The 17,500-nt window shown below is 44.3% G+C and overlaps 1 protein-coding gene across 1 annotated transcript in view; it reads right to left on the bottom strand.

Annotated features, from left to right (window-relative positions):
- Window positions 1-13,841, bottom strand: part of LOC123503713 (neurofibromin-like) — a 61,310-nt gene extending 47,469 nt beyond the window's left edge. The window contains 15 exon segments of the mRNA XM_045253699.1: window positions 815-853; window positions 1,587-1,779; window positions 2,727-2,916; window positions 3,484-3,677; window positions 4,254-4,376; window positions 4,890-5,034; window positions 5,256-5,446; window positions 5,818-6,060; window positions 6,178-6,306; window positions 6,511-6,629; window positions 7,015-7,124; window positions 7,606-7,717; window positions 10,239-10,395; window positions 11,572-11,715; window positions 13,684-13,841. Coding sequence (XP_045109634.1) covers window positions 815-853; window positions 1,587-1,779; window positions 2,727-2,916; window positions 3,484-3,677; window positions 4,254-4,376; window positions 4,890-5,034; window positions 5,256-5,446; window positions 5,818-6,060; window positions 6,178-6,306; window positions 6,511-6,629; window positions 7,015-7,124; window positions 7,606-7,717; window positions 10,239-10,395; window positions 11,572-11,715; window positions 13,684-13,758 — 2,164 coding nt within the window. The 5' untranslated portion in view covers window positions 13,759-13,841.
- Window positions 13,842-17,500: the final 3,659 nt, after the last annotated feature.

Below are 17,500 nucleotides of genomic sequence, written 5' to 3'. Positions count from 1 at the left end.
CAAGATTAATGGCCACAGTCTTCACTATTTTAACCCCTTCAGTACTGGGACACATTTTTACCTTGAGTTTTGTGTACCATTAGACCATTTTATTGACATTAGCAAGGGTGTATGGAGGGCACAAGATTAATGGCCACAGTCTTCACTATTTTAACCCCTTCAGTACTGGGACACATTTTTACCTTGAGTTTTGTGTACCATTAGACCATTTTATTGACATTAGCAAGGGTGTATGGAGGGCACAAGATTAATGGCCACAGTCTTCACTATTTTAACCCCTTCAGTACTGGGACACATTTTTACCTTGAGTTTTGTGTACCATTAGACCATTTTATTGACATTAGCAAGGGTCTATGGAGGACACACACACACACACACACACACACACACACACACACACACACACACTAAAGAAACAAACAAAGGAACAAATATACTTCCTTCTTACTTCTCAGAAGAAAACATTGTCCGCAGGAAAAACAAAACAAAACAAACAAACACATTAGGTCAACAACAAACAACGCAAACAACAACATGTAAACAAATTAGAGATGGGGAAAAATAAAGAAAAGGAGGAGGAGGAGGAGGAGGAGGAGGAGGAGGAGGAGGAGGAGGAGGAGGAGGAGGAGGAGGAGGAGGAGGAGGAGGAGGAGGAGGAGGAGGCAGAAAATTTGAAGAAATAATAATAATAATAATAATAATAATAATAATAATAATAATAATAATAATAATAATAAAATATATATAACTACATCTCTCTCTCTCTCTCTCTCTCTCTCTCTCTCTCTCTCTCTCTCTCTCTCTCTGTCCTTACCCTGCTGTTGTTGGCTATAAATCCTCGACTCCAGAGAGGCTGCACAAATGGGGAAAGAGAGACACCCTTTCATTAAACCCCCAATAGCACACAGACGGAGAGAGTGAGAGGGGTGTTGGGGGGGTGGGGGGGAAGAGGGAGAGTCCTGCTTCCTCTCACTCTCCCCTCACTCCCCTCTCACTCATGGTTGTGGAGTAATTTTACGTTTTCTTAAAGCCATTGTGTTTCGGTTATTTAAACACGCCAAAACACACAAAATCACATCAAAACACCCAAACACACCACAAACACCCAAAACACTCCCCAAACACACCCATAACACCCCAAACACACCCAAACAGCCTAAAACTCCCAAAAACACCCAAAACACCCCCAAACACACACACACACACACCCTCAGAACACACCCAAACATCCAAAACACCCCCAAACAACAAAACACCTCAGAATACCCCAAAACACCCCAAAACACCACAAATCACACCCAAACACCCTCAAAACAAACCTAAACACATCCCACACCCACTAAAACACCCACAAACACACACACCCCCCCCAAATCACACACATAACCCCACAAAAACACCCAAACACCCCAAAACACCCTAAAACACACGTAAAAACATCCAAACACCTCAAAACACCCACAAAAACACACCAAAACACCCACAAACTCATACACACCCAAAACACCTCAAAACACCTCAAAAAACACACCCAAAACACCTCAAAACACACCCAAACACACACACACACACACACACACACCCACCAGTGGTCAAAATAGTAGAAGCCGCAGCCAGTTCTTGATACACATGGTAGTTTGGCAAAAGATAAGTGACTGTTGCTGTGACCTCATCCCAAACACAGCGTATGTCGGCCTCCTCACACAGCAGGGCAAAGCAGGACATGGCCACTAACACAGCATCTATGTCAATGCTCCACAGGTACACAAGGAACACCACCTGGGGAATGGAGAACAGAAGACACTTTGAGACAGATAGTTGGTCTGTGTCATAAATTTAATAAGTTTCTACTCTCAAATAGTTGACAGGGTACAAGAGAGAGAGAGAGGGAGAGAGAGGGGGGTGGCTAGAGGTAGAGGGAAGGACGGAAGGGATATCGGAGGGGTACAAGAGAGAGAGAGAGGGACGGTTGAGTATTTATTTGGATTTAAAGAAGTACCACATGCAAAGTTGCTGTGGATTTCAAGGAAGCACATTGAGGTGAATGGAAGATTATTTGAGTGGGGAGAGAGATATAAGGACGGTAGTTAAAGATATGAAGTCCAAGTTAAGAGCAGTAGAAAGCAGAGTGCCACAGGGGTCAGTACTGGCGCCACAAGGATGTGTAGAGACGTGGAACAGTTTGAGTTTGAGTGAGGAAGTGGTGTCAGTAACGAGTGTGCAGAGCTTTGAAGAAAGATTGGATAAGTGTAGATATGGAGACGGGGCCACACCAGCGTAAAGCCCAGGCCATGGAAAACTACAACTAGGTAAATACACACACACACACACACACACACATAAACACCTGAAATCACCCAAAATCACCCAAAAACACACCAAAACACCCCAAAAAACATAAAAACACTAAAAATCACCCCAAAAACACCCAGAACACCCCAAAACACCCCAAAACACAAAACACTAAAATCACCCCAAAACACCCAAAACACCCCAAAACATAAAACACCAAAATCACCCCAAAAACACCAAAAACACAAAACACTAAAATCACCCCAAAACACCCAAAACACCCCAAAATACCCAAAACACCCCAAAAACACCTCAAAAACACAAAAACACTAATAATCACCCCAAAAACACCCAAAAACACTAAAAATCATCCCAAAACACCCAAAAAAACACCCCAAAATCAATCACACACACACACACACACACACACCCACCTCCAGCTTGATGTGCGCCTGTTTGCAGATGGCAGTGTAGGCGCCAATATTGCAGTTGGCATAATCTTTGTGGCGAAGAAGGAAAGCATTTCGACACACTAAGATTTCTCGGAGCCACTTCAAGATCTCCGAGTAATTTGCGATGTGGTGTTGGACGAGTTTCTGCGAGATGGAAAAGAGGACCTGCGAACTGTGGGGGAGAGAGAGGAGAGAGAGAGAGAGAGGTTTAGTTAGGTTAAAATATATATACACGCAAACACACACACATACATTTACATACTTTTCTTTGTAAATATGCTGAATCGCACACACACACACACACTCCTAAACTCTTTCTCTCTCTCTCTCTCTGTCACATACGCACACACACACACACACCTAAAAACGCACATGAACACATACACACCCTCTTAAAACACACACACACTCTCTCTCTCTCTCTCACACACAAACACACACACACACACATTTACACACTTCTCTTTGTAAATATACTAAATCGCACACACACACACACACACACACTCCTAAACTCTTTCTCCCGCTCTCTCTCTCTCTCTGTCACACACACACACACACACACTCCTAAACTCACTCTCTCTCTCTCTCTCTGTCACACACACACACACACTCCTAAACTCTTTCTCTCTCTCTCTCTCTCTCTCTGTCACATAAACACACACACACACACTCCTAAACTCTTTCTCTCTCTCTCTCTCTCTCTCTCTCTCTCTCTCTCTCTCACACACACACACACCTGACATCCCAGAAGGTGTTAATTGGTGCTTCAGGGTTCCACATTTCAATCTTCTCTGGCTGGTGCAGTACTAACAGAGCCTCCATCGCCTCACCAGCCACGTCGGGCATTGAGGCATTGTGCACCAGAGACACCAGGCCGTTGATAAGTTCTAGGGTGGAGCTCTGGATCTCATGCCCTGCCTTACCCTGGTTCTGACAAAAAGTGCTTCATTAGTTAAGGTGTTTGAGGTGTTTTTTAGGTGTTTTTTGGGTGTTTATGGGTGTTTTTGGGTGTTTTTGGGTGTTTTAGGGTGTTTTGGGTGTTTTGTGGTGTTTTGGGTGTGTTTTTTGGGTGATTTTGGGTGTTTAGGTGTGTGTTTTTGGTGTTTTGGTGTGTTTTTTGTGTTGTTTAGGGGTGATAGACAAGAACTGGTAACACTGACTGAATATGGACACACAGAAAAAAAAAAAAAAAAACACACTCAAAGCACACCACAACACACTCAAAACACACACATAAATCCCAAAACACACACAAAACACTCAAAACACACCACAACACACTCAAAACACCACCTCCTCACCTAACACACACACACACACACCCACAACACCCAAAACACACACACACACCCAAAAACACACCAAAACACCCTAAAACACACCAAAAACACACCACAACACCCAAAAACACACCAAAACACCCAAAAACACACCAAAATGCCCCAAAAACACACCACAACACACTCAAAACACCTCACACACACACACACACACACACACACTCACGTTTAGCATCAGCATAGGATCAGCGTGAATCAGCCGGACCATCCAAAGGAGCAGGTTCTTGTATGAAGGAGAATCATCTGAAGGTTTCTCCGATGGCTTCTCCTTAAACTTGAGCGTGAAGCCCTGAGAGAGAGAGAGAGAGAGAGAGAGAGAGAGAGAGAGAGAGAGAGAGAGAGAGAGAGAGAGAGAGAGAGTGTTAGTGAGTGCAAGGTAAGAGATGCTGGTTTAAAAGACATTGGTTTGAGAGAGACTCCTCCTCCTCCTCCTCCTCTTCCTCCTCCTTCTCTTCCTCTTCCTCTTCCTCCTCCTCCTCTTCTTCCTCCTCTTCCTCCTTCTCCTCCTCCTCCTTCTTTTCCTTCTTCTTCTTCTTCTTCTTCTTCTCCTTCTTCTTCTTCTTCTTCTCCTCCTCCTCCTTTCCATTTCTTCTTCCTCTCTCTCTGTTTCTTCTCCTCCTCCTCCTTCTCCTTCTCCTTCTCCTCCTCCTCCTCCTCCTCTTTCTCTCCCATTTCCTTTCCTCCTCCTCCTCCTCCTCCTCTTCCTCATCCTTTCCTCTCCTCTCCTCTCCTCTCCTCTTCCTCCTCCTCCTCCACACACACACCCACAACCTCCTCCCCCCACACACACACACACACCCACCTGTATCATTCTGAGTGGCGTCTGTGGAATGCATCCCTGTGTGACCTTGTTGAGAGTATCAGTAAACATGGATCTCAGCTCACTTGATTTGCTGTACACTATGTCAATCTGAGGCCACCACGGCAGCCTGGTCTGGGTCACGATCCTGTGGGGGGGAGGTCAAGGGGTCAAGGTGTCAAGGGGTCAAGGGGTCAGGTGAGGTCAGAGGTTATAAAAGATACATAGACACACAAACATATACACTGACTTGTATAGAGGTCACCTGTATGAATGTTATGTTAGGTTAGGTTAGGTTAGGTTAGGTTAGGTTAGGTTAGGTAAGGTTAGGTTAGGTTAGGTTACAGACACACAGACACACACACTGACCTGTATAAAGAGCTGACCAGTACGAAGTGGTAGGTGGGCGGTGAATTAGGATTGAGGCAGACTTTGAGCGCCTCATTATTGTGCGGCAAAATTCGGAACAGCGACACAAAACAGTCTATCATGAGATCCACGTCTTGGAAAATGTAGGCTTGGACTCTCGTAAACGGCTTCACTATGTTGAACAGGAGATTCTGCGGAGACACACACACACACACATATGGAAAGTTAAATCAAGGCTCTCTCTTTGGTCTGTATTGTCAAATGCATTTCTCTCTCCCCATGACAGCTTTCCAAGGGCTCCAGTTGAAGATACTCATGTTTTTAAGGGTGTTTTTGTGGTTCTGGTAATGGATTGGTGAGATTTCTAGTCAATTAATAGGAAAAACTGTCTTGAAAACCCAGCAAATGGTGTGGTGTGGTGAACAGAGTTAAAATATCTATCAATTTAAATGGAAGTGAATATTGTATCCCCACTGGTGTAGATAGCAATGTGACCTGACCACCCCTCCCCCTCCTGTCCCTTCCTGTCCCTTCCCGTCCCCCTCAAGTCCCCTCCGCTCACCTTGAGTTCACTAATAACGCTGGTAACAAGGGCGAACACCACATTATTGGAATCGTTTATATTAATGTAGGTAGCGATCTTGCACAGCTTCACACAGGTGACGGCCGCAGCTTCAGTGAGGTGACGGCTGGTATTATGAGGTATTAGGGCCTTCTTCAGCTGGTCTATAAATTGTTTCTTCTTAAAATGCCGCTGTGAACAAGGGGCCCCGGCATCTGCGTTCACAATCTCCTCCAAGACTTTCTGTATGGGGTTAAGTATCGTTAGGTAAGGTTAGGTAAGGTTAGGTTAGGTTAGGTTAGGTTAATCATTCTTACACACATTTTTGAGCCTCACACACACACACACACACACACTCACCGGGCACAACACAAGCAGCATGATCTGTAGAGGCCACACGACAGCTCTCTTCTTGTTATTCTCGGCAAAACTGTCTAAGTGTTCAAACATTGCCTCACAACATTTGGCCAGTTCGTCATTCCTCCGTTTCTGTTCAAGAGAGAGAGAGAGAGAGGGTGTGAGTGTGTGTGTGTGGGTAGAGAGAGCGAGGGAGTATGTGGATGTGGGTAAAAAGAAAGAGAGAAAGAGCGAACGAGTGAGCGAGGACCCACTTACAAAGAACTGTATGAAAGCAGACAAGAATTGATAACACTGACTGAATCTAGACACACAGACACACAGACGCACACACACCTGGAGGTCGGCAAATTCATTAGGGTAAGTATCCATCCAGTTCCATATTGCCTTCTCCATAGACGCCATGACAACAATCTGGGCCTTCTTGCTCAAACTACGAAACTTCTGGATGGTCTCTACGGAAGGAAGGTTGTGGTGTTAGTTGGTGTTTTAAAGAGTTTATTTATTTACTTCCCCACACACACGCACACACCTAAACACCGCTCCCCCACACACACACCCAAAAACACACAAAAATAGCAAAAAAATTGATCAAAACACACACAAACACACACAAACACTGCCAAAACACACCCAAACACCTCCTCCCTCACACACACACACCCAAACACCCCACACACACCCACAAACACCCACAAACACCCAAAACACCCCAACACACACAAAACACATAAAACACCCCCACACCCTCAAACACCCGCAAAACACACCCAAACACACCCTCCTCCCCACATACCCACCCACACACACACACACACACACACACACAGACAGACTGACCAGTAAGGAGTTTGACAAGCCTGTTGACGTCAATGTTGATGTGCTGGATGAGCTCAATGTCAGTGAAGTCCGGACTCTCTTCAGTGTTACTCGTACTGAGCTCCTGCAGCCTGTGGTGGAGGAGGAGGAGGAGGAGGAGGAGGAGGAGGAGGAGGAGGAGGAGGAGGAGGAGGAGGAGGAGGAGGAGGAGGAGGAGGAGAATATTACTTTAGTGTTACGTTGACAATTTATTTATTTATTTATTTTTCAAGTGGTAATCACACACACACACACACACACACACAATCTCTCTCTCTCTCTCTCTCTCTCTCTCACACACACCTTTTTATCACCTCTCTATCTCTCTCTCTTTCTCTGTCTCTCTCACACTTTTTATCACCTCTCTCTGTCTGTCTCTCCCTTTCTCTCACACTCTCTCTCTCTCTCTATTCCTCTCACACACACACACACACTACACACATACACACACAATCACCACTACTACTACTAATAATAATAAAACTCTTGTCTCTGTCTCTCTGTCTCTCAAACACACACACACACACACTCTCTCTCTCTCTCTCTCTCTCTCTCTCTCTCTCTCTCTCTCACCTGATGGAGATTCTACTGAAGACCACAGAGAAGTTATTTAGACTCAACGCGAAGAGAACTTTTGACGCCAGCGACTTCACCTGAACCACCATATTATTTTCCGCTGGGAGGTCTGTGGGAGAGTTACAGATTAGATTTGGGTCCTATTCTCCTCTTCTTCTTCTTCTTCTCCTTCTTCCTCGTCTTCCTCCTCCTCCTCCTCCTCCTCCTTCTGCTTCTTCTTCTCCTTCTCCTCTTAAACTAAAAATTTTCATCAATATTCTTCCTAGTTTCTTTCTTTTTCTTCCTTCCTTCCTTCCTTTCTTCCTCTTCCTCCTCCTCCTCCGTCTTATCTAACTTAACTATTTGTCCTCCTCCTCCTCCTCCTCCTCCTCCTCCTCCTCCTCCTCTTCCTCCTCCTCCTCCTCCCACACAACCAAACACAACCCAACCCAACCTAACCAAACTTCCACATCACCTCACCAACCCACAGCCTTAACCCACAGCCTTAACCCACAGTCCTAACCCACAGCCCTAACCCACAGCCCTAACCCACAGCCCTAACCCACAGCCCAACCCACAGCAATAACTCACAGCCTTAACCCACAGCCTTAACCCACAGCCCTAACCCACAGCCTTAACCCACAGCAATAACCCACAGCCTTAACCCATAGCCTTAACCCACAGCCTTAACCCACAGCCTTAACCCACAGCAATAACCCACAGCCTTAACCCACAGCCTTAACCCACAGCAATAACCCACAGCCTTAACCCACAGCAATAACCCACAGCCTTAACCCACAGCAATAACCCATAGCCTTAACCCACAGCCTTAACCCACAGCAATAACCCACAGCCTTAACCCACAGCCTTAACCCACAGCCCTAACCCACAGCCCTAACCCACAGCAATAACCCACAGCCTTGACCCACAGCCCTAACCCACAGCCTTAACCCACAGCCCTAACCCACAGCAATAACCCACAGCCTTAACCCACAGCCTTAACCCACACCAATAACCCACAGCCCTAACCTACAGCCTTAACCCACAGTCCTAACCCACAGCAATAACCCACAGCAATAACCCACAGCCTTAACCCACAGCCCTAACCCACAGCCTTAACCCACAGCCTTAACCCACAGCCTTAACCCACAGCAATAACCCACAGCCTTAACCCACAGCCTTAACCCACAGCCCTAACCCACAGCCCTAACCCACAGCAATAACCCACAGCCTTGACCCACAGCCCTAACCCACAGCCTTAACCCACAGCCCTAACCCACAGCAATAACCCACAGCAATAACCCACAGCCTTAACCCACAGCAATAACCCACAGCAATAACCCACAGCCTTAACCCACAGCAATAACCCACAGCAATAACCCACAGCCTTAACCCACAGCCCTAACCCACAGCAATAACCCACAGCAATAACCCACAGCCCTAACCCACAGCCTTAACCCACAGCCTTAACCCACAGCCCTAACCCACAGCCCTAACCTACAGCCTTAACCCACAGCAATAACCCACAGCCTTAACCCACAGCAATAACCCACAGCCTTAACCCACAGCCCTAACCCACAGCCTTAACCCACAGCCCTAACCCACAGCCCTAACCCACAGCCTTAACCCACAGCAATAACCCACAGCCTTAACCCACAGCCCTAACCCACAGCCTTAACCCACAGCCCTAACCCACAGCAATAACCCACAGCAATAACCCACAGCCTTAACCCACAGCCCTAACTCACAGCAATAACCCACAGCCTTAACCCACAGCAATAACCCACAGCCTTAACCCACAGCCTTAACCCACAGCCTTAACTCACAGCCTTAACCCACAGCCCTAACCCACAGCCATAACCCACAGCAATAACCCACAGCAATAACCCACAGCCTTAACCCACAGCAATAACCCACAGCCTTAACCCACAGCAATAACCCACAGCAATAACCCACAACCTTAACCCACAGCCTTAACCCACAGCCCTAACCCACAGCCCTAACCCACAGCCTTAACCCACAGCAATAACCCACAGCCCTAACCCACAGCAATAACCCACAGCAATAACCCACAACCTTAACCCACAGCCCTAACCCACAGCCTTAACCCACAGCAATAACCCACAGCCTTGACCCACAGCCTTAACCCACAGCAATAACCCACAGCCTTAACCCACAGCAATAACCCACAGCCCTAACCCACAGCCTTAACCCACAGCAATAACCCACAGCAATAACCCACAGCCATAACCCACAGCAATAACCCACAGCTCTAACCCACAGCCTTAACCCACAGCCTTAACCCACAGCAATAACCCACAGCAATAACCCACAGCCTTAACCCACAGCAATAACCCACAGCAATAACCCACAGCAATAACCCACAGCCCTAACCCACAGCCTTGACCCACACAGCCTTGACCCACAGCCTTGACCCACACAGCCTTAACCCACAGCCATAACCCACAGCAATAACCCACAGCCTTAACCCACAGCAATAACCCACAGCAATAACCCACAGCAATAAAACAGAGAATTTTAAGATATCCTAGAGCCCTCAGCCGCAGCCCTACGCACCACCTTGACCCACAGCCATGACCCACAGCCTTGACCCACACAGCCTTGACCCACAGCCTTGACCCACAGCGCACCTATGAATTGCAGTGTTTCCCGCAGCAGCATCTTCACGTTCATGGCCTCATCTCGTGTCGTATCCTTGGGCTGTGATGACAAGCACTTTTCCAACGTGTCCAAGACGATAAGAAGGCTCTCGTAATAATTCTTCTCAAAATCTGGGCCGTGTGGACGCTGTGGGGAGAGGAGAGCGGTGAGGCGAGGGTGAGCAGGAGTAAGGAGAGTGAGAGGGAGAGAGAGAGAGGGAAAAACAGGATATTACGAGAAAAGAAAAAAAATGAGAGAAGAGATGAGATGAGAGAGAGAGAGAGAGAGAGAGAGAGAGAGAATCTTATTAAGTAAAAGTAAAAATAACACGCACACACGCACGCACGCACACACAGTGCCTCCCAGCCTCTCCCAGTGCCTCTCAGCCTCTCCCAGTGCCTCCCAGCCTCTCCCAGTGCCTCCCAGCCCTCCCAGTGCCTCCCAGCTCTCCCAGTGCCTCCCAGCCTCCCAGTGCCTCCCAGCCTCCCAGTGCCTCCCAGCCTCCCAGTGCCTCCCAGCCTCCCAGTGCCTCCCAGCCTCCCAGTGCCTCCCAGCCTCTCCCAGTGCCTCCCAGCCTCCCAGTGCCTCCCAGCCTCTCCCAGTGCCTCCCAGCCTCCCAGTGCCTCCCAGCCTCCCAGTGCCTCCCAGCCTCCCAGTGCCTCCCAGCTCTCCCAGTGCCTCCCAGCCTCCCAGTGCCTCCCAGCCTCCCAGTGCCTCCCAGCCTCCCAGTGCCTCCCAGCCTCCCAGTGCCTCCCAGCCTCCCAGTGCCTCCCAGCCTCCCAGTGCCTCCCAGCCTCTCCCAGTGCCTCCCAGCCTCCCAGTGCCTCCCAGCCTCCCAGTGCCTCCCAGCCTCTCCCAGTGCCTCCCAGCCTCTCCCAGTGCCTCCCAGCCTCCCAGTGCCTCCCAGCCTCCCAGTGCCTCCCAGCCTCTCCCAGTGCCTCCCAGCCTCTCCCAGTGCCTCCCAGCCTCTCCCAGTGCCTCCCAGCCTCTCAGTGCCTCCCAGCCTCCCAGTGCCTCCCAGCCTCTCCCAGTGCCTCCCAGCCTCTCCCAGTGCCTCCCAGCTCTCCCAGTGCCTCCCAGCCTCTCCCAGTGCCTCCCAGCCTCTCCCAGTGCCTCCCAGCCTCTCCCAGTGCCTCCCAGCCTCTCCCAGTGCCTCCCAGCCTCTCCCAGTGCCTCCCAGCCTTTCCCAGTGCCTCCCAGCCTTCTCTAAGTGCCTCCCAGCCTCTCCCAGTACCTCCCAGCCTTTCCCAGTGCCTCCCAGCCTCTCTCAGTACCTCCCAGCCCCTCCCAGCCTCTCCCAAATACACACACACACACACTCACCATATCGTTAACCTTCTGCAGTATCTTGTAGAGCCCCGAGATGACGAGAGAGAATTTGTAGCGACTTATCCGAACCAGACATTCCTTATTCTGCTCTACGTTGAACTTGGAGTGTTGTGTTTGCGGCCCAGTGCGACATGGCAGCTGTGGGGGTAGGTTAGGTTAAGTGAGGTTAGGTTACGTTAGGTTAAGTTAGGTCTAAAGGTATATTCGAGGTTAAATTTGAGATATACTTGGTTTAGTCTCTCTCTCTCTCTCTCTCACCACATCCACAACCACAAAAACACCCTTAAAAACCCGCGTCACTTCAACTAGAGCCTTTGGAGTGTGGAAATGTTAATCTGTCACCACAACCACAAAAACACTTAAGAACCCGCGTCACTTCAACTAGACCCTTTGGAGTGTGGAAATGTTGTTAATCTGTCACCACAACCACAAAACACCCTTAAAAACCCGCGTCACTTCAACTAGAGCCTTTGGAGTGTGGAAATGTTGTTAATCTGTCACCACAACCACAAAAACACCCTTAAAAACCCGCGTCACTTCAACTAGAGCCTTTGGAGTGTGGAAATGTTGTTAATCTGTCACCACAACCACAAAACACCCTTAAAACCCGCGTCACTTCAACTAGAGCCTTTGGAGTGTGGAAATGTTGTTAATCTGTCACCACAACCACAAAAACACCCTTAAAACCCGCGTCACTTCAACTAGAGCCTTTGGAGTGTGGAAATGTTGTTAATCTGTCACCACAACCACAAAAACACCCTTAAAACCCGCGTCACTTCAACTAGAGCCTTTGGAGTGTGGAAATGTTGTTAATCTGTCACCACAACCACAAAACACCCTTAAAACCCGCGTCACTTCAACTAGAGCCTTTGGAGTGTGGAAATGTTGTTAATCTGTCACCACAACCACAAAACACCCTTAAAAACCCGCGTCACTTCAACTAGAGCCTTTGGAGTGTGGAAATGTTGTTAATCTGTCACCACAACCACAAAAACACCCTTAAAAACCCGCGTCACTTCAACTAGACCCTTTGGAGTGTGGAAATGTTGTTAATCTGTCACCACAACCACAAAAACACCCTTAAAAACCCGCAGTATGGAGAGAATCGCACAATTTAACAAACAAACGAAATGACATGCTGATAATAATGACACCTAATGATTAATATGACACTTTCTTGCCTCTACTCACAAAAAACAAGACAAACACACTGATATGACATTTTAAGAGCAGAACAAGTCCATAACATGATTGGGTCAGTTTAGTACGACAAAGTTGGCATTGATCTTGTTTTCAATGTTTAGAAGTGTTAGGTTAGGTTAGGTTAGGTTGACCCCTTCAGTAGCATGACGTGTTTCCCTATTCCTCCTGGTGACTATTTGGTGACTATTTGGTGCTTACTGCCTCCTGTGTGTTCTTAAACCCTTCAGTAGCGTGATGTGTTTCCCTATTCCTTGTGGTGACTATTTGGTGACTTTCCACAGCTTCACCAACTCATGTGGGGGGTTAAAATGGTGAGGACTGTGGCCATTAATCTTGTGCCCTCCATACACTCTTGCTAATGTCAATAAAATGGTCTAATGGTGCACAAAACTCAAGGTAAAAATGTGTCCCAGTACTGAAGGGGTTAAAATGGTGAGGACTGTGGCCATTAATCTTGTGCCCTCCATACACCCTTGCTAATGTCAATAAAATGGTCTAATGGTGCACAAAACTCAAGATAAAAATGTGTCCCAGTACTGAAGGGGTTAAAATAGTGAAGACTGTGGCCATTAATCTTGTGCCCTCCATACACCCTTGCTAATGTCAATAAAATGGTCTAATGGTACACAAAACTCAAGGTAAAAATGTGTCCCAGTACTGAAGGGGTTAAGTTTGGTTAGGTTAGGTTAAGTTTGTCTTGGCAAGAATTAGACTAACCTAAACACACACACACACAAACACACACACACACCATAAACCCCAAACACACACAGACACACACACACAAAACACACACACACACAAACCACACATGACAAACAGACACAAAAACACCCATGCAAACAAGCAAACAGGCAAACACAAACCCTGAAACACACACAGACACACATACACGTATACTACCTGTTCTTCAAAGCGGATCATGAGAGCTGAGACCCATTCAACTGGCTTTTGTGTAGACATGACGAAATATAGCATAGATTTCGTGTAGAGATCAGTAAGTCCCCTCCACCACCACCACCACCACCATCACCACCTCCTGTATCGAACCAGGGCTCTCTTAGGGAATGGATAGACCAGAACCCGCCAAATTCAAGACGTGTTCGGTTGCCAGAGCTCTTCCACTTAGTTATTTCTTCTTATTCTTCTTCTTTTGTCATCTTTTTCTTCTTCCTTTTCTCTCTCTCTCTCTTTTTATTATTTCGTTTGTTTTATTTTTCTTTCGTGGTGGTGGTCTTGCTAAATCGGGTCCATCATTCGTTATTTTTTTTCTTTTTCTTGTTTTGTTGCTGTTACTACTACTACTATTACTACTACAATAACTAGTACTATTTATTTTGTTATTTTCTTTTATATTTTTCCTCACGATAAATTATTTGTTTGTTGATACTCTTTGTATAATGCCTGTGTGTGTGTGTGTGTGTGTGTGTGTGTGTGTAACTTTTTGCTGTAATTTTGATGATTGGTTCCCATAATTTTCATTGTATGACTTCAAGGGCGCAATAAATTAATCAACATTAACAACAGCCTTTATAATTTATCTGTTAATAGCACCAATAGTCTTATCTCATATCTTCCTAAGGTTTATTTATATTTTTCTTTGTTTTTATCAAATACTTCTTATCTTTCTAAATATCTTTCGATCGTTTGCCTTATTTTCTCTTTCTCTCTCTTTCTCTCGCCTTTAATTTATCTCTTAATATCACCAATAGTCTTATCTCATATCTTCCTATTTATTTATATTTTTCTTTGTTTTCTTTCATCAAATGCTTCTCTTCTGTCTAAATATCTTTCGATCGTTTGCCTCATTTTCTCTTTCTCTTTATCTCTCTCTCTCTTTCTCCTTTAATTTATCTCTTAATATCACCAATAGTCTTATCTCATATCTCCCTATGGATCATTTATAATTTTTCTTTCTTTATCTTAAAATATCTGTTTTTAGTTTGGTTTTATTACATTTATAAACTCAATTAACGCATTACTCTGATATTGCAATTATAACCAGTTTGAATTAACTAATATATGTTTTTCAATAAATGTATCAATCTATCACTAAATATTTTTTTTCTACAATTAGTTTCTGTTAAAATATCAAGCTTTTTTTTTTCTTGATTCATTCCTTTCTTTATTTTTTTTTTCTTTTCCAGTGAATGGTTAACTAACTAATAGTAATGTTAATAGTACCAATAGTCTTATCTCATATCTTCCTATTGATTATTTTATATTTTCTTCTTTCTTTCTTAAATATGTTTTATTGTATTTTTTAGCATAATTAACGTATATAACAATAATAACTAGTTTGAATTAAGTAATATATTTCAAGATTTATTTTTATTTATCGTTATTTAGTTATTATCTTTACAATTACGTCTATTTGAATATTAAGTTTTGTTTTTTTTTCTTTTTCTTTTTTTTTCAAGTGTACGGTTAACTAACTAATAATAATGTTAAGTGCCAAATTACCTACTTCTCTCTATCTATTTCGTTTGTCTAATTCTCTTTATCTATCTACAGCACTGCGTTATCTCTTAACTGTATATTATCATCAATTAATTCACCTACTTAAAATATTTCCTTATCTAATTTATCTATAATTGCCTCGTTTCTGTCTATCTACATTTTTTATTATTCTTTTTATCTATCTACAACATTATCTTATCTCTAAACTATCATCATCATCAATTAATTCACCTACTTAAAATATTCCCTTATCTAATTTATCTATCTATAATTGCCTCGTTTCTGTCTATCTACATTTTTTATTTTTTATTCTTTTTATCTATCTACAGCATTATCTTATCTCTAAACTATCATCATCATCAATTAATTCACCTACTTAAAATATTTCCTTATCTAATCTTATAATTGCCTCGTTTCTGTCTATCTACATTTTTTATTTTTTATTATTTTTATCTATCTACAGTATTATCTTATCTCTAAACTGTATCATCATCATCAATTAATTCACCTACTTAAAATATTCCCTTATCTAATCTATCTATAATTGCTTCGTTTCTGTCTATCTACATTTTTTATTTTTTATTCTTTTTATCTATCTAAAGTATTATCTTATCTCTAAACTGTATATCATCATCAATTAATTCACCTACTTAAAATATTTCCTTCTCTAATCTATCTATCTATAATTGCCTCGTTTTTTCTCTATCTACATTTTTTATTATTTTTATCTATCTACAACATTATCTTATCTCTTAACTATCATCATCATCAATTAATTCACCTACTTAAAATATTCCCTTATCTAATTTATCTATAATTGCTTCGTTTATAATAAATAGACAAATAGATCAAAATATGTCCTACAGTCTTACTAGTACTGAGGTGTCCAGAAGAATAGTCCCCTTATCTCAGGTCACCAAGATCACCAAGATCACTAAGGTCACCAGTGGGACTAGACTAGACTGAGATGTATGTGTGTGTGTATGTGTGTATGTGTGTGTGTGTGTTTAAGGTCATCTGCTGGGTCACTCTTTAATTAAGTCTTCCTCATTACGGAGCAGGGTCAAAGTTCATTTTTAATCTTCTGGTAGGACTAATAGACCTCAATTCCACACATCGGGGATTAAAAAGAGGTCACAATCCTTTAAATAACATCCTGAACCTACTTCCTGCTGGGTGAACAGGGGCCATACACACACAGAGGAGAGATTAAAAGAAATGAATTTGCCTAAGGACTAATAGACCTCAATTCCACACATCGGGAATTAAAAGGAGGTCACAATCCTTTAAATAACATCCTGAACCTACTTCCTGCTGGGTGAACAGGGGCCATACACACACAGAGGAGAGATTAAAAGAAATGAATTTGCCTAAGGACTAATAGACCTCAATTCCACACATCGGGAATTAAAAAGAGGTCACAATCCTTTAAATAACATCCTGAACCTACTTCCTGCTGGGTGAACAGGGGCCATACACACACACAGAGGAGAGATTAAAAGATATGATGAAGATATGATGAAGAAATTAATTAGTACGGTAATTAGACCAAGATTGGAATATGCTGGAGTGGTTTGGTCCCCTTATAAAAAGAAGCATATAAGGAAGTTAGAGAGATTGCAGAGAATGGCAACAAAAATGGTTCCGGAATTGGCAGAAATGACCTATGAGGAGAGATTAAAAGAAATGAATTTGCTTACCTTGGAACAAAGAAGAGAAAGAGGAGATTTAATACAGCTTTATAAACTGTTGAGTGGACTGGATGAAGTTTATAATGAGCAAATGATGTTGAGAGAGGAAAACTTAAATAGAACTACGAGATTGCATAGTAAAAAGATAGCCAAGGGAATATGCTTGAAGGATGTGAAGAAATATAGTTTCCCGCAGAGATGTGTGGAGGTGTGGAATGGTTTGAGTGAGGAGGTGGTGTCAGCGAGGAGTGTGCAGAGTTTGAAAGGAAAGTTGGATGTGTGTAGATATGGAGACGGGGCCACACCAGTATGATACCCAGGCCATGGAAAATTACAACTAGGTGAATACACACACACACACACACACACACACACACTTTAATAAGACCCAGATTGGAGTATGCAGGAGTAGTGTGGACCCCTCATACAAAAAACACATAAGGAAATTGGAGAGACTACAAAAAATGGCTACAAGAATGGTTCCTGAATTTGAAGGGATCACATATGAGGAGAGACTAAAGGCTATGGAAAGAGAGAGAGAGAGGGGATCAGATACTTTATAAATGGAT

The sequence above is a fragment of the Portunus trituberculatus genome, chromosome 2, assembly GCF_017591435.1.
Source record: "Portunus trituberculatus isolate SZX2019 chromosome 2, ASM1759143v1, whole genome shotgun sequence".
Lineage (NCBI taxonomy): Eukaryota > Metazoa > Arthropoda > Malacostraca > Decapoda > Portunidae > Portunus > Portunus trituberculatus.
The sequence above is the reverse complement of the archived record's forward strand: the minus strand, read 5'-3'. Positions and strand labels throughout refer to the sequence as shown.